Source organism: Haliotis rufescens, unplaced genomic scaffold (genome assembly GCF_023055435.1).
Source record: "Haliotis rufescens isolate VD_foot unplaced genomic scaffold, xgHalRufe1.0.p SCAF_6, whole genome shotgun sequence".
NCBI lineage: Eukaryota > Metazoa > Mollusca > Gastropoda > Lepetellida > Haliotidae > Haliotis > Haliotis rufescens.
This window is the reverse complement of record NW_025964334.1, coordinates 36,991,038-37,012,078: the sequence shown is the minus strand read 5'-3', so window position 1 is coordinate 37,012,078 and position 21,041 is coordinate 36,991,038. Positions and strand designations below refer to the sequence as shown.

The following is a 21,041-nucleotide window of genomic DNA, read 5'->3' as shown; positions in this document are numbered from 1 at the left end:
GCCTTGGGTGCCACAATTCATTATGCAGTTGAACCCGTGAAGATCCTGGGTAGAATAGGTCTTCAGCAACCCAAATGGCGACTATCCTTGTTGTAAGAGGCAACTCCTGGGATCAGGTGGTCAGGCTCGCTGACGTGGTTGATACATGTCATCTTATCCCAGTTGCGTAGATCAATGAGCGTGATTTACTGGCTTGTCAGGTTCAGACTCGATTATTTACAGATTGCCGTCATATAGATGGAATACTGCTAAGTGCAGCGTTAAACAACAAACAAACAAATAAACAAATATTATGCAGTGGTGTCCCTTGCATTGCCTGGAACCTGTGATCATGGCTTCAAATCCCAGTTCACCCTGATTATGTTTCTAAACAGCACCAATACATGTTCATGGGTTTCGCCAAAGTGGTAAACATTGCAGACCTGCATCAATTTGGGCTTCCTCCCACATCAAGAAAAGCTGACACGCCATCATAAATTGAAACACTGTTGAAAGTGGTGTTAAAATCCAACTCACTCACTCACTCACTCAATGAACTGAATCATACTTCAATCGTGCAACTGGTGTTACTCAACCCATGTTAAGTATGAATATCACAAGACAATGGCTTTTAGAAAGTGGCCAAATGTAATGTATGTAACATTTGTTACAAGTGAACACTTTCTGAAAGCCATTGTCTTGTCATATCTTCTGGCCATGGGAGCCATGCCAGTTAACACTTATCAGAGGGGTACACAATGTATGTGACTAGACTACCAGTTGTCGGACTTCCATTTTGGTGGAAGGCTTAGTGGCTGAGTGGGTTAGATCGCTGACTTTGTGTACTGGCAATCAGGTGCCTTACTTTGAAAGTGTGGGTTCGAATCCCGGATGGGTCTCACCCCAAAGAGGTGAAAGTGTAAACCCAAATATATTCATCATGTATTCATCATGTCAATCCTAACATAGCATCTAAATCAGTGGAATATTCAAGATATGATTTGTGTGTTTAAAAAAGGGATTTAGTATGTCTTTTTTTACAGATATACCATTGTGTACATTTATATTTAGAGACAGAAAATATTAGATATTAAAATAATTTCAAGTCAGAAAGTTGTTATAAATCACTCCAAGAATGCAATAAGCAGCACTGTAGTGAATCATCATGGCGTCTAAAAGCTTCACTCGAACAGAAGACCCCAGAACAACAACAGTAAACAAACAAACACACACAGAGGATTCAGAGTGTGAAAGTTGAGAGATGATATGTAGGAATATCACATATAGAGTTATATATATGTACATGGAACTTCACATTTAGTATGCATATATTTCTATACATAGTACGTGGAACTGGAATATATACAACTATACATATGGAAGATATACTGGTTGGTACAACATTAATGTATTATTAAGTTGAAAGATAAATATTTTGTTTATTTATTTGTTAGTACTTATGAAATCAATATACTCTAATTGGTTGTCGCTGAATACTGGATTTGTGTCATAAACTATTCTTGTTTGTTGTAGTTAGTTATGAGAAGTATTTATTTGTAACTGTGTACCAGAAACAAATTGTACAGTTTCTGCAAACTAAGGCAACAGTTAATTTCAACAGGTTTTTCAATACTTGGGATATTTTTACATAGTAATTACCATTAAATCTAATTATATGCATTGTAAGTAGTATGCAATCATTTTAATCATTTTTCATTTCAATTACATGTACTTTTTTTCTGTCCAAAAATAATGTTACATTGTATAGGTTTGTTTAAAAAGTATCTAAAATTTCAAAAAATGGTTTCTTTCTTGTTTTTTTTGCAATGTATCAAATCACAGTCCCCATTCAAAGAGATTCCTGGTTTCAACAGGAAAGTCAGGTATTCCTGGCATGTTCTGGGACTTCGGAACATGATAACCACAGTTTTCCTAGGAATTTCTAGGATAAATAAATATCCTAACACCACTCATCATTTAAAACATAAATATTCTTTCTGTGGAGTTCGGCATTTTTACCGGTATAAAAATTCCTTTCATTTGAAACCAATGTTTATCAAATTTGTTTCAAATGATTGTTGACAGGCAAATGTAATGCGATCCTACCTATTCCATGATACATGGTATCATTTTCTACCATATTTCCTTCTTGCATACTCTCGGTCGTATATTCCGCAGATGGCATAATGTCCGACGTGACATATGTCGCGTCTTCCGTAGTAACATTTCCCTCAAATATTTCTGCAGTTGTCTCGGGTTCAGGTTCGGGCATGCTTGTTGTGCTGTCTCCTGATAGTGGAAATGTAAAATCGGGACGATAAAATGTTGTCATCTCCTCGGAGACGCAATGATGTTAGTGTGCCAAGCGCCCTGATTAGCATGATGCTCATTCCACTGACCACCGATTTGTTGAGAGTGTTTTTGTCAAAATTGAATAATAAAACAGAATGTTAAAACCTACAATAAATAAATAAAAATAGATAATAAAAAAAGTAAATAAATAAATATTTTAAATAAATAAATAATATAAATATTTTTAATAAATAAATAAATAAATAAATAAATAAATAAATAAATAAATAAATAAATAAATAAAATAGCAAATGAACATATTTGTACCCATTTTATAATAAAAATCAAAAGTGAATACATAAATATGGCCATAGAACAGAATGAGTACCATTAAGGGTCATGTTTTGGTTAGTAATGAAATTATGAAATGTTTTGTGTCTGTATGAATGGAGGAAGGTGCTTTTGATAACAGAATTCCTTCAAACAAAACAAAACCTCTGTGTGTTAGAGAACATATTTGTCAGGGTTGTTTTAGTCAACAAGTGCAATTCATATTTCTTTCTTCATTCCTAGGTTAGGTTTTGGTAAAAAGTTTGCTTTTTTAAAAGTTTAAGAGATTGTGCAGATCCTCCAGCCTCCGGCTTCAGTTTGGTTATCGGAGGATGTGGATGGGGAAGTACAAACAAAAGGAAATATCAGTTGGTAGAGTAAGAGACAGACCATCCATAGGTATCACAGAAAGTTTCAGTTTCACAGAGGTTTCACAGAAAGTTTCACAGAAGTGTCACAGAAGTTTCACACAACGTCACATCACGAACTAACACCTAGACGGTTGGCAGGCAGGAGACATGTACAATGTGTTTGTGACAGAATCATACACGTCACGACAGCCTCTTAGATGCATTTTTTCAACTTGACCTTGAAATTCAATACAGTAAAACAACCTCAAATCTATTTCTTCTTTTATTGATTTTCTAACCCATTTAACACAATGTGTCTACTTGATCAATCTTCCGGAAATTTTAACTAATTAAATCTTCTCATTCCTAGGCTTTTAAAAAAGTTATAGTTTAATCAGAAAAATAGTTTCTTATTTTATGGCTTTTGTAAAGGTTTAAGATCATCAGTAAAAATGTGGAGCAAATGTGACCGACCTATAGAAAGTTGAAATATAGAAATATGAAATATAGATATGTGAAATATAGAAATATGATTACATGTCTGGATAAGTTTATGCATTTACACATACATTAGGTTCAAAGTGGTTTTCTGACAGCAGTTTGGGAATATATTTTACATCATATGACATTATATAACATATATACACATTCTTAGAATAATGTGAAAAGTAGAGATTATCTCTGAATATCTGTTCGTGATATGACGTACGACAAGATAATAATTATTGAGAGGTAAAGAAGACAGGATGAAGGTGAGGTTATATTATACAGAGCCATGCACAAGTAAAGACAATTAGATACTGTATACACATGGTTTGGAAGATTGTAAACACAGTGAGTGCATAAAACTTTGAAATCTTCCTCAGACGCCATCTTCCTCTCCATCTTGTTCCAATGAACTACCCTGGGAGGCAAGCGCCATTGTATCATTACTGTACATCTAACAATAAATACTTGTTCTATCTACAGGGGGTAGTTCAAGGATTTAGCTAATTAAGTGCCCTTGTCATGTAATTTGGGACAAAATCGTGATATTGTTCAAAATTTGATTATTTTTATGTGCTTACATTTGTATAATCTGATTAACTGGGAAATTGTTATTCAAATTTGGAATTTTGACTGACATTTGCTGCAGACTTGGGGCTGAATATTGGCCCCTGGGCAGGTCTAGATAAATCCCTGTAGTTATTTCTGAAGGTTCACAAACTTTTACAAAAACAGAAGCTGATGTTTCATATTGTGAAAAGTTATTCCTTTCAAATTTGTCAGCTTAAATCACTACACCGAACTGGACTAATTAAAAAATGTTTCAATTGAAATAAATAGATATTTGGTTGGTAAAGTGAATTTCTTTCAAACTAGAAGCTGTGTGTCTTAACCCATTTCAAAACATTTGACTATACAAAGAACTATGAATAACCCTGGCTTCCTGAATATTTTGGGGGATATAATTATGAAATTGTGTGCTCAGTCCTCACTACAAAAATATCCACCAAATTATTCATGATTCCAAACTGTTTTGGTTCAGTATATTTAAGGTTTCAGTTATATAGTGATCTTTGATGTTAAACACTTAAAATTACAACATAGGATGTAGGATTACATGAACCAAAAGTCATATAGATTTGAGTCAAATATTTTTTCAGCATAGGGGGGTGGTGGGTTGTCTAGTGGTTAAAGCGTTTGCTTGTCACGCCAAAGGCTCGGGTTCGATTCCCCACATGGATACAATGTGTGAAGCCCATTTCTGGTGTCCCCAGCCGTGATATTGCTGGAACATTGCTAAAAGGGGTGTAAAACTATACTCAAGCAATCAATCTTCTGCATTGTGAAATTATATTTTCAAAGTGGTATTCTTGCTTATTTCTTTCAGTAAGAGACAAGGTGGCAATTTCAATGTTGATATTGAAAGTTTGGTTGGCACCTTCCTATTTGAATCCTATCTGTCATTGTCATGACAGGTTGACAGGTTAACAATAGTCATATGAAAATACTGGGTGTTCTTTAACTTCTTTTGAGTAGAATACACTGACTGCACATGATCATGCAACAGAACATCTGTGCCTTGTTTCTGATTGGTTAATGTTCAAGTCGATACTGATGACATGCCCAGGGAGTTTACTGGAACATTGGAGAGGAGATCATCTTTGTACAATGAAGATTGTGCTTAGGAGAATTTATAAAAGGAACACAGAACCAAATCTTATAAAACTTGGGAATATAAACATTCAACGAGATCATAATGTGCCAAAACACTCAAAAGAAATACACAAAATAATCTTAAGTTCAAAATTGTCTGTGGCTTACAAAATGTTGGAAAAACTAAATTTAGCATTTAAACATTATCAAAGTCTACTAAGAAACGTTAACTTAAAGGTATCCAAATAATTAATGTATTTGAAAGAAGGTTTCATGAAAAAATGCCAAGGAATTTGTTAAATTAGCTTCAAAACAAAAAACACATTCAGAGAGAAGGACACACGACAGAGTCTTACCAACAACGGTCAAAGTCGCTTCGCCACTTCTTCGCGTCCCGGCAATATTTGAGGCCTCACATGAATATGATCCGGCATCCTTTTCCCCTACTTGCAAAATGACAATTGATTGTTCACGGGAGTACAGGAGGTTGTCATTGGCATTGAAATCCAACAGCTTTCCATTAAAAAACCATGATATCTGCAAATGATAAAATGAAATGATGAAATGTGTGATGGTTGAATGCGGGGGATGGAGTCATCCTTGATGCACACATACAGACATCAAAGTTTAATTTGTTCCTAAGGAGCCATTGGCTCCTAATAATTGTTTTCAGGGAGCAAATGTGAAATTCAAGAAGCCAGGTGAAAAATTAAGGAATGGTCAGTAATGTATAATACTGTTAAAGCAAATCTAATCTGACAAACAGCAGCGATACCGATTCATATGTTTGGTGTATCAACCTTTGTTCTTAATAATTATGTTGTTGTAAATACTTGACAAAATTATTGATAAATTTTTACCTCTTTTGACTTTTAGATTTTTTACAATGAAATTTTAGTTCAGTTGAACAGTATTTATTAATGTATCACATATCTGTCTCTAACATTAAGGAGTTCGTAATATCAGGTCACAGGCCCGATGTTTCCAAGTAGCCAAGTTTGAGCAGTCGTCAAGTGGAAATTTCAATCGACAAATTAGTTGCAACTTCCCCCACTTTTTTATAGGGTTCGAGGATCCAATATTTAAGTAATAAAACATATGAATAACATTAAAAGGAAGGGTACATAGAACTGCACCTACCACTGGTCGGGGAAAGCCATCGGGTGACACACATTGCAAGGTGACCATTGTATCCATTTTTACTGTCTTGCTTGAGGGCTCTAACACAAAGTCGTCCTGGAGGTCTGGAACAAGTTGATTATATAATGTAACAAGTAGTTACAGTAGTGTGTGTGTGTGGTGTGTGTGTGTGAGAGAGAGAGTGTGTGTGTGTGGTGTGTGTGTGTGTGAGAGAGAGTGTGTGTGTGTGGTGTGTGTTTGTGAGAGAGAGAGTGTGTGTGTGTGTGTGTGTGAGAGAGAGAGTGTGGTGTGTGTGTGTGTGTGTGTGTGTGTGAGTGAGTGTGTGAGTGAGAGAGTGTGTGTGTGAGAGAGAGTGTGTGTGTGTGGTGTGTGTGTGTGTGAGAGAGTGTGTGTGTGTGTGAGAGAGAGTGTGTGAGTGAGTGAGTGAGTGAGTGTGTATGGGTGTGTGGTGTGTGTGTGTGTGAGAGAGAGAGAGAGAGTGTGTGTGTGTGTGTGTATGTGTATGTGTATGTGTGTGTTACATATAGCTGGAGGAGAGGCGTGCGTGCATGCATGTACGCACGCGGTTGTGGACCTTGATGGAATTGAAAATAAGAATGGATAGATCTTGAAACAAGACAGCCACTGGAACTGAATATTATAATGTCTATTTCAGTTCAGTGCTGTCATTTACAATCGGTATAATTACCATACAAATATAAAAATAATTCAAACAACTGTCGATAACCACAATAATCCACCAACAATAAAGCCATGTTGTTGTTTTTTGTTTTTTGGATGATCAACTTCTTTATTGTTATTTTTTATATTAGGTGTAGATTACAAACTAGATTACAAAGATTTAAACTTACATGCAATTTCCACACGTCCACGGCGACTGTTTACAGACTGCTCTGGTTCGTTATCACTTAGTTTGTACCAAGCCAGGCATTCACAAGCATATTCCTCCGATATGTCAATGATACTGTCTGCCATAACGTCCATTGATGCTACTAAAACCATTTCCCCATCATCTGATTTCTCATTTCTGTATGTTATACGTTCTTCTGCTACTTCTTCGTTATTGCACAAGAAGGTAATCTTCCCAGTTTGCATAGCTGCGCAGGTAAGTGTTGCCTTTTCATCCACAACGAAGATGGTCTCATTCAGCTCCTGTGTAAAGGTTGGAACTTCCGATGATATGAACACTCCAACATCAGTACCATCAGTTGGCTCTGGTGTAGGTTCATCTCCTGCATTGTGGGAAAATTGTACGAATTAGAATCAAGGCAACCTTATATTTAATCATTTGGACTGTTGATTGTTGAAACAATAGTATAAATCTAATTGAATTGTTTTGAAAGTAATCTCATAAAACAAATAAGAAGGAAATGAAAAAAAATGTATTTTGTAACGAAAAGTCAAAGGGCTACACCCCTTCTTAGTTAGATTTTTCTTCATGAAATAAAAAGTAGCTATCAGACTGGATGGAAAAAAAATAGACTCTTCTCAAAAAGTTGATACTGTTTCATGTTTGTGTAATTGTGTGTTGGTTGATCTGTAACCCAAGCATTAAATATAATTACCTATCATCTAAACGAAAAACCTGTGCATTGCTTCTAGATTTGATATCAGACCCAAATTTTGTGCTATTGGTATATCAAATGTTAAAGTACAACTTCTGTCTAGGTGAGCTAAAATGAAGATCAATACCAATGGGGTAGATCCATTAAGACATACATTTTGTACTTGATGATTAAACACAGCACAGAATTAATGACAGGAAAATTTTATATGAAAAATCATACCCATGACTCGAATGACCCCAGACTTTGAATATCTTTTTCCGTAAACATTTTCAGCAACACAAGTATAGTTGCCGTCATTTGTCATTTGAGCTTCACTGATGATCAAACTTCCTTCACTGGACACTATGATGTTTTCATCCTCAGCATCAACAGCATCACCATCGAAGAGCCAGCTTACCTACACACACAACAACAACCTGTACTACAACTGGTTATATCAACAAAAACTGGCTCCAACAGGAAATATTGCTAAGGTGAAATAAAGAAACGTGACTCACCAGGAGAAAGGGTAACTTATGGGTGCAAGGATATGGTTATGCTGTGATGTCATATAATTAAAACAAATTCAAGCCATTTCAGCACACATATCTACTTTCAATTAATCAGGCATTACATAAAAAACTGCAATTATTACACAATCAGTTATTTATAAGTCTGAATATGGTACTTGGTGGAAAATGAGTCCAAATGTTTGATGCGATGTATCTCTCTAATAAAAATGAGCTGAAGCTTGTGAATTGTATCTTTGTGTTCATAAGATGCTGTAGTTTTAAAATATAATACGGAGTCGAAATGTGATTTTTCACCCATAAGGTCCCATATCTCATGGTTGTCACAAATATCTTTCAAGGGATATGAGACAAAGAAATTGCATCACATAAGTTACCATGATGTCACACTCAGATGAAATCATAAATCTCTCTGCCACTGTCGCTGTACTATGTACACTCAAGACACTGCTTAAAGTGAGTGAGTGAGTTTGGCTTAACGCCTCTTTTAACAGTATTCCAGTTATATCACGGCATGTCAGCTTAATGTGGGAGGCAATCCCAGAATGACGCAGGTCTCAGACGTTTATCACTTCGGTGAAACCCACGAGCACATATAGTGCTGACAAACCTAGAAACACAATTGATGCGAACCTGGATGCGAACCCACACCATGGGCCAATTGTGCATCTCAGATCACTGGGAAACCAGAACATCCGATTATAAACTAATTTTTTTTTATTTTGCTGATAAATACAATCTCACCCTTGTGTTAATTCATTAACAAAGTCAGTGAATCTAACCACCCGCTCCAGTTATTCGCCTTTTATGACAAGCATTGGTTGCTGAAGACCAATTCTAACTCCGATTTTCACAGGGACCCAAAATAAGAGGATTGTACAGTTAAAGCAGAGAATGACTGTCTTAACTTGCAGGGACTGAATGCTGGGACACTCACTGTGGGGGTTGGGTTGCCCACGGGGGGCATGCAGGCAAGCTGAACGGTGGAACCAGCATCTACTTTCTGTGACTTCGGGGGATCTTTCTGGAAACGCTTCTTCAGGTCTGGAAACAGGAACAGACCAAGGCTACAACCACAGCTGGACATGCATGAAAAGTTGAAAATATCTAAATCCTTTAAATTAATAACAAAGTGATTTTAGAGTTAAGATGATCACACTTTTCATACTCTAACTTGAATTATGACAGTATTAACACTGAGATCATTTTGTTGACCACAGCCCTGGCATTGTAGCACTAAGATCAGAGGGCCCATGGGCAAACGTCAAATGTACTTTATTTCTTTGCATTGAAATAGATATTATGTTTGAAATCAGCCAAGACTTTCACTAAAATCTATGTTCATTATAGCCATGTTTTACTTTTCCAAACTTTAATAATAAGTGAATTCAGATTCACTTTTAAAACTTCAAAATTAAAACTTTATTTGCCCAGTCAGAAAAAGAGGTAACATAATAAATAAGATTCATCAGGAGATGACATATCATATCATATCAGTGAATTGTTCCAGTGCAATTCAGAAATAAAGTTTGGCTACTTCTACCCCACTTTTGGTGCATTGCTATTAGATACCTTCAGTTCAGGGAAGAAAAAAATAATGCTGTTCAGTATTTCTTAATATATCTCAAATCATCAAATTCACCCCTAGACTGATCTGCATAGCAAGTTTTATCCTGAAATATGTAACAGGTTTGAAGCTCTGCTCCAGAACGAGCACTACCCTCGTTTTCAGTGTAAGTCCAACTTGTCGTCATGAAAATAAATTGAAATAATTGAAATCACAAATCATCAAAAACACCACTTTACCACTTGACCGATCTGTGGGAAGTTTCAATAAGAAATTTTCAATGATTTAGGAATTCTGCTCCGGAAACAGAAAACGGACGGAAGACAGATAGACAGACATGCTGATACCACGGCCATAGTTAACTTTCTTTGACAGTGGGGAGGGAGGCAAATATTTGTACAAGTATCACTTGTCCTCAACTTGTATTTTCATGATTCAAATAAAACTGTTTTCTATAAGAAAAATCCACGGGGGCGACTGCCCCACCCCTGCCCCGGCACTGCTATATTTTGATAACAAAACTAATGAAAACAGATATGCAATGTAGTGCACCTGAATGTACTTACAAGCAATCTCAACTCTTGTAGGCATATTTAGCATAGACCAGCCTTGCTTGACGGCGTCGGCGTACCAAGCACTACATTGGCATGTGTAGTTGTCTACTGCGTCCACTGTCTTGCGATCGAAGTTGACTGTTCTCTCAAGAATCTTTTTTCTGGTTTCAGGATCAATAGCAGAGTAGGTTTCGTTAAACTTTTCTGGGAGTCTGGCTCCGTTGCACTCAAAGATGAGGTATTCAGCACCAAGGGTGCGGCAGGTGATGCTGGCGGGGCGTTCACGGACAATGTAGTAGACTGGTTCTGGTTTTCGGATAAAGATTGGGATCGGTGAGCTGAGATCTACTTCTGTGGTTGTCTCTTCCATCATTTCTTGGGTTGTTTCTGGTTGAGGTGTGATGGTTGTCTCTGGCTCCATGACATCAGTAGAATCTCCTGAATCAGCATAAAGAGAGTTTATTATAACTGACCTAGGTAATCAAGTTTCATAATCTTGATCCCAATGGGAGAAGCAAGATGGCAGATAGCGGTAATATTCATAAAAACCAGATTTCGAACAAAGCATTATTGCTAAACACACTTGCTTTTTCAGTTGAACAACTGACTTGCCTTTGCATGTGTTTGTGATGGGTGCCGCAGGTAGAGAAGGATACCTTTAGTGCCAACATCTATATCATGCCTATTTGATAGTGATTCATAAACACATGCTCATAATACACAATGCACTCTGCTTTTGACAGATTTCTGGGATGAGTTTTTTTGCTATTTAAAAAAATTAATTGAATAATTGACAACTAAACCAGGAGATCTGCATAATCCATGCAGAGGATAACAACAGCAGGGCTGGAGGTGTTGCTTGTGGGCTACAGTTCATGTTGGTGCGACAGCTTTATGAATACACGTAGAGCATGAACTCTTCATGAACAGAGACCCACTCCACCGCCATCCCCAGCACAGTGGTTATGGATTCCAGTGCATGAGGAACACCTACTGTCCCAGAATGGGGTACTGACACTGATTTGTCTCATTTGGTTTAAACATATTTTTATTCATTGAAATGAGTTGGGATTGGTGAACAAGCTTTACAGCTTATGTTAACACCGCTCCCATACAACATATATCACATATTGAAATGAAGGATTTGTCTCATTTAAGCATGCATTCATTTAAGCACTACATCAATACCAAGTTAAAATGTCAACAGTTAACATCGAAGTTGTCCGATCTTAGGGGTATATGGTGTGGTGTGCCTTGTGTGTGAGGCAATGTACATATACATTAGGGCTGGGACAAGTCGTGATTTACTACGCGGGTACCCACCCACCTATTCCCTGACCCTACCCGGGTACCCACCCACCTATTACCTGACCCTACCCGGGTACCCACCCACCTATTACCCGACCCTACCCGGGTACCCACCCACCTATTACCCGACCCTACCCGGGTACCCACTGTTGGTCTCAAGAGATAGGTACAAAATGTCCGATTGGGAATAGTTTGACTGTAGCCCTGGACAAAATGTATTTAGATACACATATGAATCGATCTGGTCATGCATACACTGATGTTGACTGAAGTTTTATCTTTATTCAAACATATAAAAGTCTTGGTGCATAGTCAGAAAGAAATGCGAACGTTAGTGACTTGTAGTGTAACCATGTAGTTCAAGATCATTTTTGTCATTAAACAATATATCACATGACCAACCACGGGTCCGGGTTGTTCTGTGGGTACCCGGGTCCTTCTCAGTACCCACCCGAGTGACCCGTCCCAACCCTAATATACACCATATACCCTGAGGGATCAGTTGACAATGAATGTTCAGTCATAATTTTGTCTGCAGTTTAACCAAGTCAGCAAAACTCGTAGCTGACGACGAAAACAAAATGAGTTACTTCCCCTTACCCAATGCATTTGGATGAACATCAGTTCATTTCAACTCAACGATACTTGTTCAAGATATACAAGTAACCAAGGATGTGTTCAGATTGATTTCTCAGCACGTTACATGAGTGAGCTACATGAGGGGGCTACTTGAAAAAAATTGCCAGCTCTTTAACCAATGAGAGGCTAGTATTTTAATGTAAGGTGAAATAAATAGTCTCAATCGTCTACTTTTCCTTGGGCCAAAGTTTCAGACCTGCATCCATCTTACCACAAAAAGGTGTCACTGTTACAGTTGAAATACTGTTACACGTGACATTAAACCCAACTCACTCACTCACTCCACCACTCACCTATCACAGACAGTAGAGCTGCTGATGATGCAGTGGCCGATGCAGTGTTTTCAGCGACGCAGGTGTAGGCACCGATGTCCTCTCTCTGAACAGTGAAGATTGTCAGGCTGCCGTCGGCAACAAGCTCATAATTCTCATTGGATGTGTCCACCCTCTGGCCATCTTTTGTCCAGTACACCTGTCAAAAGAAAGCACTTGTTCTGAAGACATGTTTGTTCATAAAAAATGTGCTCCAAAACGCACCTGGAGGTTATAGAGCTTTTGCTGACCAAAGGAATAAATAATTTTTAATAGATCAAATAATAAATCCTATAAAAAAAATAATAAATTAAATGGGTACTATTTCCCTATTTTCCCAGCTTCTTAAATATATGGTCTCTGTGGTGACACTGGGGAACAGGTTCTCAGTGTTCTATTGCTGGTCGTAAGAGGCAACTCAATTGTACAGCGTGGTCAGACTCAGTGACTGGTTATTTGTGTGTCACTCTACCCTGTAGGTGTTTGCTTTATGAAAAAAGCATAGTACATGTATAAGGCTTAAAAAGATAAAAGAATTGGTTCTCAGGCAATGGTTTTTGAAAATATAGTGCAGGCGGGCAGTGTCTTTTTTTTTTTAGGTTGTACAAACTGGTATGTAACCACTAAACAGCTGTGTAATCAATAAAACAGTGTGTGTACAATCAACCTGGGAAAAGGCCTCCCTACATAAATGTATTCCTTGATGAGTAAAATACTGGAATACAAGTTGGATTTTTTAAATAGTTATTTTAAAAATTGAAATAAAAATGAAACATAGTTTATGATGATGGGGATGGTGCCTGTGAGCCAAGACTATTATTCTTTTTAGCCTAACTGATCATTCATTAAGGCTGCCTTGAACTAGAATTATACTACTCAAAAGAATGAAAGGACCACCCGATTCTGTATAGTTAATCTGTCATGGCATGAATAGTATATGTACAGATGACTGTGGCATAAAGCAACAAACAAAGACAAGAAATAAATCACAATGGTCATTAGGGGGAAAAAAACACATTTTAATTGCTTTCAGAACATTGGCACATATACTGTTCATGACAAGGACTTCAACAAGTAACAATATGTCAGTGCTGCTCCTTGCCGCGTCATTGTTGAATACGGATAGTCTATTTTTGGTTATTGGAGGTATTGTTCCAGGTTGAACACTATATAGGGTGAACACTGCTTGAGGGTGCATGAATAGTGTTCTCCTAAGGCGACACTGTTTCAGAGTGAAAACTGCTTTAGGGTGAATACTGCTATAGAATAAAACTGTTCTAGGGTAAAAACTGTTCTAGGGTAAACACTGTTCTAGGGTGAAAACTGTTCCAGGGTAAACACTGTTCTAGGGTAAACACTGTTCTAGGGTGAATATTGTTCTAAGGTGAATACTGTTCTAGGGTGAAAACTGTTCTAGGGTAAACACTGTTCTAGGGTGAAAACTGTTCTAGGGTAAACACTGTTCTAGGGTAAACACTGTTCTAGGGTGAAAACTGTTCTAGGGTGAAAACTGTTCTAGGGTAAACACTGTTCTAGGGTAAACACTGTTCTAGGGTGAATACTGTTCTAGGGTGAAAACTGTTCTAGGGTAAACACTGTTCTAGGGTAAACACTGTTCTAAGGTGAATACTGTTCTAGGGTGAAAACTGTTCTAGGGTAAACACTGTTCTTGGGTGAATATTGTTCTAAGGTGAATACTGTTCTAGGGTAAACACTGTTCTAGGGTAAAAACTGTTCTAGGGTGAATACTGTTCTAGGGTGAAAACTGTTCTAGGGTGAATACTGTTCTAGGGTGAAAACTGTTCTAGGGTAAACACTGTTCTAGGGTGAATATTGTTCTAAGGTGAATACTGTTCTAGGGTGAAAACTGTTCTAGGGTAAACACTGTTCTAGGGTGAATATTGTTCTAAGGTGAATACTGTTCTAGGGTGAAAACTGTTCTAGGGTGAAAACTGTTCTGGTGTAAACACTGTTCTAGGGTGAATACTGTCCTAGGGTGAATACTGTTCTAGGGTGAAAACTGTTCTAGGGTGAACACTGTTCTAGGGTGAATACTGTTAAGGGTGAAAACTGTTCTAGGGTAAACACTGTTCTAGGGTGAATACTGTTCTCAGTTAGAAGTAATGCCTCCTCACCTGGGGGTCAGGCCCTCCTTGAGGGGGTACACAGTCAAACACGGCTGTGCGTCCCACCATCACTTCGACGTTCTGTGGTTCAACCAGGAAGGCTTTGTCTAAGACTGAAAGGAAAATCAGGTGATAAGTCAGCTTGAATAACAAGGCAGTCCCAAGTATTCCAGCGCTCTCACAGCAGCCTGTCTATATTTGAGTATGGTACAAACAAACCAGTGGTCGACAGCATGAACATTTCTCACTGTGGACACACAATCAGTCAGGTCACTGTAACCATCCGATCCTCAATAGACGGCTTGTGTGACACACAAATCTCTATTGGCATAATAAGGTAAACCCCAGAGTGAGTGAGTTAGTGAGTATTGTTTTCCATCACTTTTTGCAATATTCCAGCAATATCACGATATTTTAGTTTTTTATTACTTGGTTTAAAAAACTTTCAATGGAGGTATATAAATCTCTTATTAAATTTTCATTTCCCGAATAGTACTGCTTATAATGAATGACAAACACTATCCCGGAAGTACGATTGTGAAATGATACCGAAAGATAACTGATTTGTTTCTTTTATGAGAATAAAGATTGGTGATATGAATGATATTAATGGTATTAATCACCATTTCTTATGAACAGAGGTGTTAAAATCTTGTGTGTGTTTTTCCCATTTCACCTAAATGTAAAACAGAGTCCGACACCTTTTTGTTGTGTCAAAACTCATTTTAATTTCTTTTAATTTTATCTTTCTTCTATTGTAAACCAACTTTTAAGAATATAAGTCATTTTAACTTTCTTATTAAGTGAAATACTGTATTACTTACATGCTTCTTTGATTACTGATCTCTGGCCTTCAATGGTTGACCACGCACCATCCTTTGCAACCCATCCCATACACATACAAGAGAATTCTGCAGAAGCTCCGCGGACTTCTTGCAGTCGGACCTGGACAGTGCCTGTGATGCTTTTTTCGCCATTGATCACATCCTCCTTAGTGGTAACTCGGTCTGCAGCTAGGCGGTTGCCGTTGCAGCGGACGGTGAGGAGATTGGCACCGATGAAGGTGCAGGAGAGCTCTGCTGGGCGTCGCCTTGCTGCGTAGTACACTTCTTCCAGGTCCTGGTTGAAGTAGGCGGTACCAGATGGAGGGGTTGTCATCAGGGTCGTGGGGAAGTCGGTAGTTTCTTTACTGCTGTCAACCATCTCAGCATCCTCTGAAACACATACAGATCCAAGTGAACTATATGACTTATTCACCTGAAACAGTACAGCCCGTCATCGCCCATGAAGGAATGAGTGTGAGTGGGATGTCTTACTGATTGATAGATGCCTATATTCCAGGTAATGGCCGAAACAACAAATCATTCCCACAGAAGATTGATTTGAAACTGATGGAGATTCTTTGTCAATGCTTCTGTAAGCTTTAAGGGACAGACCATTTGATATTGTGAGTGGGTGTGTGTGGTGTGGGGGTGGTGTGGGGGTGGTTAACCATACTATTCAGATGACCTACAGGCACATACTAATGCATACACTGTACCTCTGTATCACGGTAATGATAAATATTCATTGCTACTTGATACACACCAACTCTGTACAGCATTCTAACAAACACAAAATACAATCAATACATAGAATAGGTTTTCGACAATGTCCCAAAATAGTACTGGCTATAAACCGGTATTCAACAGTCTAAGAAACAAAGACAGCTACTGAACAAAAGTTTCTGTCAGCACAGGCATTCAAATATGTTTTGCATAAATACTGAGGACTAACACTAAAATCTACACTCAACCAGGTTAGCTGAACATTTGATAGGGAATTTTACCTGACAATTTCAAGGTAGCGGTTGTTCTCCGGGTGCCGGCAACATTTTGCGCTACACAGCTTATCTGCCCCTCGTATCGGGAGGACACTTGTTTAATCATAAGAGAATTGTCAGTAATCTCTACAGAAGCGCTGGCACCAAGCTGTTGGTTGTTTAGTGTCCAGATAATCTGAAATGAAAAGGTATATACAAATTAATGATCATTATCAGGGCTCCGAGCCGAAAGGCTTGGAGCCCTATTGTAATCGGCCGATTTATTTATTATTATTATTCCACCGCCAATTGGCTTGATTTAGTTGAAATTTTGTATGTGCATGTAGACGGTTGAGTTCTAGATACAAAAAAAAATCCCAAAGACCAAGGGCAGATAACTTTTACAAAGCTGAGCAACATTAGGAATAAAACTTGGTATGGTTTCCTGAAGCAACCATAAAATAATCTGAAGTGAACACAATGAGTGCGACTTGATCGAGTGTTCATCAAAAGCCATGAAGGAATAACAAGGGTTGCGTAACAGGGCTGGGCTGGGTAACTCGGGTACCCGGGTCGGGTGGGTCCTGAGTAGGACCCGGGTACCCACAGGACTACCCGGACACGTGGTTAGTCATGTGATATATAGTTTCATGACAAAAACTATCTAGAACTATGTGGTTACACTACAAGTCACTAATGTTCTCATTTCTTTCCGACTATGCACCCATTCCTTCTGACTTTTCATATGGTTGAATAAAGATATAACTTAAGTCAACTTCAGTGTATGCATGACTAGATTGTTTAATACATGTATCTAAACACGTTTTGCAAGTGCTGTCCCATTAGGACATTTTGTATCTCTTGAGACCCACAGTGGGTACCCGGGTAGGGTCGGATAATAGTGGGGTGGGTACCCGGGCAGTAAATTTGGACTCGTCACAGCCCTAATGCGTAAACATCTGTTGTCATAACTGAATTTGCCTGTTCATATCAATTCATATCTACTTGTATACACAATTTATAATATGTATTATCACCAGCATTTCATGTGTTATTAGAAAGGTGAATTCATTATAATATTTGGGTATTTGAACTACATAATGGGAGTTAAAATTACTGCCAGATCTTAGAGACTGACACTGACAATCAACATCTGACAAGTGAGCACCCAACCATATATCCATATACAATATATATAAGGCTAAACCCAGTCTCATTCAAATCAGATCTTAGTTCTCGCTACCGCTAAACAAAGATCTGAGGACATCCCATAAGGGGTCACGTCAGAGCAACCTTTCATCTGACCAATCAGAGCGTCGCTTACCAGATCATGAAAGTGACAGTCGGAATGTGATTTCTTATCATGCAACCTCGAAAACTTTAACACGGGGTATTCCGAACGATAGTTACGGGCTTAACGACGGAATCCATACAATCTAGACCATCTATTAGCCATTCCAGAATGTTCTTTTGTTCAGGTTTCAATTTTGTTATCGAGAATTTGTCAAAATATGTTTCGAAGCGTAATCGCCAATTTGAAATTAGTGCCGTAAAGCATGAGAAAGCTGCCTTCTGATTGGTTAATGTCGACTTCTTGTGAGTCATTCCATTGGTCGGTCAAAGTTCGCGCAAGGTCGGTCTGACGTGACCCGTAAGGGGATGTCCTCAGATCTTTGTTTAGCGGTAGCGAGAACTGAGATTTGATTTTAGTGAGATTGGGCTAAACCAGAAATAATTTATCATCTTTTATCCTGAATCCTTAATTGCCTGAGTTGTACTATGTTATCCACAATTTATAAATGTTGTATGGTAGATATTTCCAAGCAACTCAATGCCAACATAAATATTTCATAACCAATCATCCACATCTGCCAGGAAAAGTTACTTACACAAGTTTATTAATTAGGTGTATACCGTATATATCGCTGTGTATAAGGCGAGTTTTTCATACCTAAAATGAGGGGGTTAAGAAGGAGGGTCTTATACACGGAGTCGAATATCTCACATTTTTTTCAGTTGTTTCACTTTCAGCTTCCACTGGCGATGTCAACCGGCGTCTGATAGCCAGCCCAGCATTTGACAATAAAACTTTGCATTTCGTCCTAAATAACTGTTCCAATAACTGTTTCCATACATAAACATGATTTGTATCTGTTTTCCTTGAATAAAGTTTAATAATTTCTGCAAATAAAGTTGAAATGACCCTCGCCTCGATGCAGATTGTCAAACCAGCTGACACGGTAAAACAATCAACATCCGTGAGTAGAGAGCCGGAAGTACCGGTAAGCATTTGCATATTGCATATGTGACCTAACATGTGATAACCGGTGAAGCTGAAATCAATTCCCGCATTAAGTTTATTAATTAATTGATTAATACCAGCTAATCAGAGTTAATGAGTAAGTGTAGCTTAATTCTGCAATCAGCAATAAACAAACCATATCCCAATGATCTGTAAACAACCAAATCTGGACCAGACAAACCAGTGATAAAAAGCATGAACAAAAACAAGCAAGCTACCAAACAGAGTCTGACTACCCGATCTATCCTAGCTGACTCATACAAGAGGAACAGGCTACTGGGACCAATTCTTCCCAGGAATACCAATGAGGACCAACCTCACGCTCTGCATGTATGTGACAGAGTACTGACCCTTGGTGCTGGGACTCCTCTGGGCGCCTGACAGCGGAATGTAACAGTTGAACCTGGCGCCACCGTCATGTCCTGGAGCTCGGAGCCAAAACGTTCATCAAGTTCTGAAATTGATTACCGAAACTTGTATACTGTTCACAAGTAATACCTGCATCTTGATGATGGTGGGTTGTTAGAACAGTTCATTAAAACAGTTTTAGGCATCAAATGCAGGACATTCTGAAGCAGTATGACGCATATGATAGTCAACCATACACCAGAATTCTGAGCATGTCCGACCAAATAACCTGAAGATATAAACAATCAAGTTTTCACTTCAAGTTCAATTTTCAGCCCTTTTGCTCTTTAAATACTATTGCATTATTTACTACTGAAGCTAAGGATAAACAGATATAAAATAGTTTCATATAAATGCTTCATAAACAGATAATCCCATCAACATCACTCAAAATAAGTTTAGAACAGATGTTTTATCTACTTATATCAAGGCAGTGGTATAAAATTTGAGAACAAATTGGCCACATTGGCAACAAAAACTACATCATTGTACAACATAGCTATACTGTCCACAAAACCTACATCCTTGATCATATATACAGCACAATTCTTTTTATAAAAGGGAAAATTTGTTTTAAGAAATCAATAGCAGGAAACATGCTCAAATGGATATGGGTGGACTTGAAAGCACCTCAGTGATTTAGGACTGGCAAGAGATGACAAACTCAAAACAATGCAGATGGCCCTATAACAACATCACTAATATCAGTCCATTACCTCCCAACATTACATTTCCAGGAGTTGTTTCTTTGCCGGACCAGCCAGCATCGGTCATGAACCAGGCATAACACAGGCAGGAGTAGTCTGTTCCCTTGGTGACAGCATCTGCTGGGACCTTGTAGATGGACGTGATGAGCCTCTCAGGGCCTCCCCGAGGGTTGGTCACATCCTTTTCTATCAGCTTCTCATCAATCCGGGCACCATTACACCTGTCAAAGGATGTCGAATATGTCAAAAATACAAATTATTATTTAGACACAGATTTGATATTGTAATGTTCAGTGAATGTGTCAATCCCAAACCGGCATGTTTTCCAAGTTTGTTGTCTGACCCTGGGACGTTCCACATGGTGATCTTAGTTCTACGTAAGTCTATAATCTTGGACGTGACTTTAAACCCCATTTCATCTGACCTATGTTAAAGTCTGCCAGTTACTATCGTCTTAGCACTCAGATCGCTTTGTGGAAGGAGGCCCTGGTCATTTTGGGCATAATCCTGTGAATCTTACCAATTTCTAGTAAATTTGTGGTATGAACTTGACATTTTCAGTAGTATAATCCTGTTAATATTTGGGAATGGTTCTATCGAATGGGCAGCATGATCATGCCAAATTTGTTGACTCAACACAATCCGTCATAGTATTATCAAGAGGGTATTGTTGTCCTTTGATGAAACATAGGACATCCACACAATATATTGTGGTATGAACACAAACCAAGTCATATTACAGGAGCTATCTGTGTGATTACCGTATTTGACGTAATAAGCGCCCAGGGCTCTCTCAAAATAGGAAATAGGGGGCTCTTATTAGAAAATATTTTTGGTGAGAGAAAAAAAGTTGGAAGATTTCGTGGTTTATGCTGACAGCCTGAAATGATACAAAAGAAGAATCTGTGCGTATTATACACAATAGATATAGTTTCCAGAATGTAATTGCCCAGAATTAAGGGTGCATATAACACACGTGTGCAAATTGTACACAAATAAATAAGTTTTGTG

The 21,041-nt window shown here is 38.2% G+C and overlaps 1 protein-coding gene across 5 annotated transcripts in view; it reads right to left on the bottom strand.

Annotated features, from left to right (window-relative positions):
• Positions 1-21,041, bottom strand: part of LOC124112265 (hemicentin-1-like) — a 102,411-nt gene that overhangs the window by 14,717 nt on the left and 66,653 nt on the right. For 4 of the 5 annotated variants that reach the window (XM_046472289.2, XM_046472290.2, XM_046472288.2 and 1 more), the window contains exons 7-19: positions 20,040-20,251; positions 19,266-19,369; positions 16,641-16,809; positions 15,637-16,026; positions 14,822-14,925; positions 12,669-12,846; positions 10,441-10,866; positions 9,245-9,351; positions 8,018-8,195; positions 7,082-7,462; positions 6,231-6,334; positions 5,447-5,627; positions 2,086-2,268 (exon numbers count right to left, since the gene is read on the bottom strand). In XM_046472289.2, coding sequence (XP_046328245.2) covers positions 2,086-2,268; positions 5,447-5,627; positions 6,231-6,334; positions 7,082-7,462; positions 8,018-8,195; positions 9,245-9,351; positions 10,441-10,866; positions 12,669-12,846; positions 14,822-14,925; positions 15,637-16,026; positions 16,641-16,809; positions 19,266-19,369; positions 20,040-20,251 — 2,717 coding nt within the window. The remainder of the gene's footprint in view (positions 1-2,085; positions 2,269-5,446; positions 5,628-6,230; positions 6,335-7,081; positions 7,463-8,017; positions 8,196-9,244; positions 9,352-10,440; positions 10,867-12,668; positions 12,847-14,821; positions 14,926-15,636; positions 16,027-16,640; positions 16,810-19,265; positions 19,370-20,039; positions 20,252-21,041) is intronic. The other variant, XM_046472292.2, reaches the window with a different exon arrangement.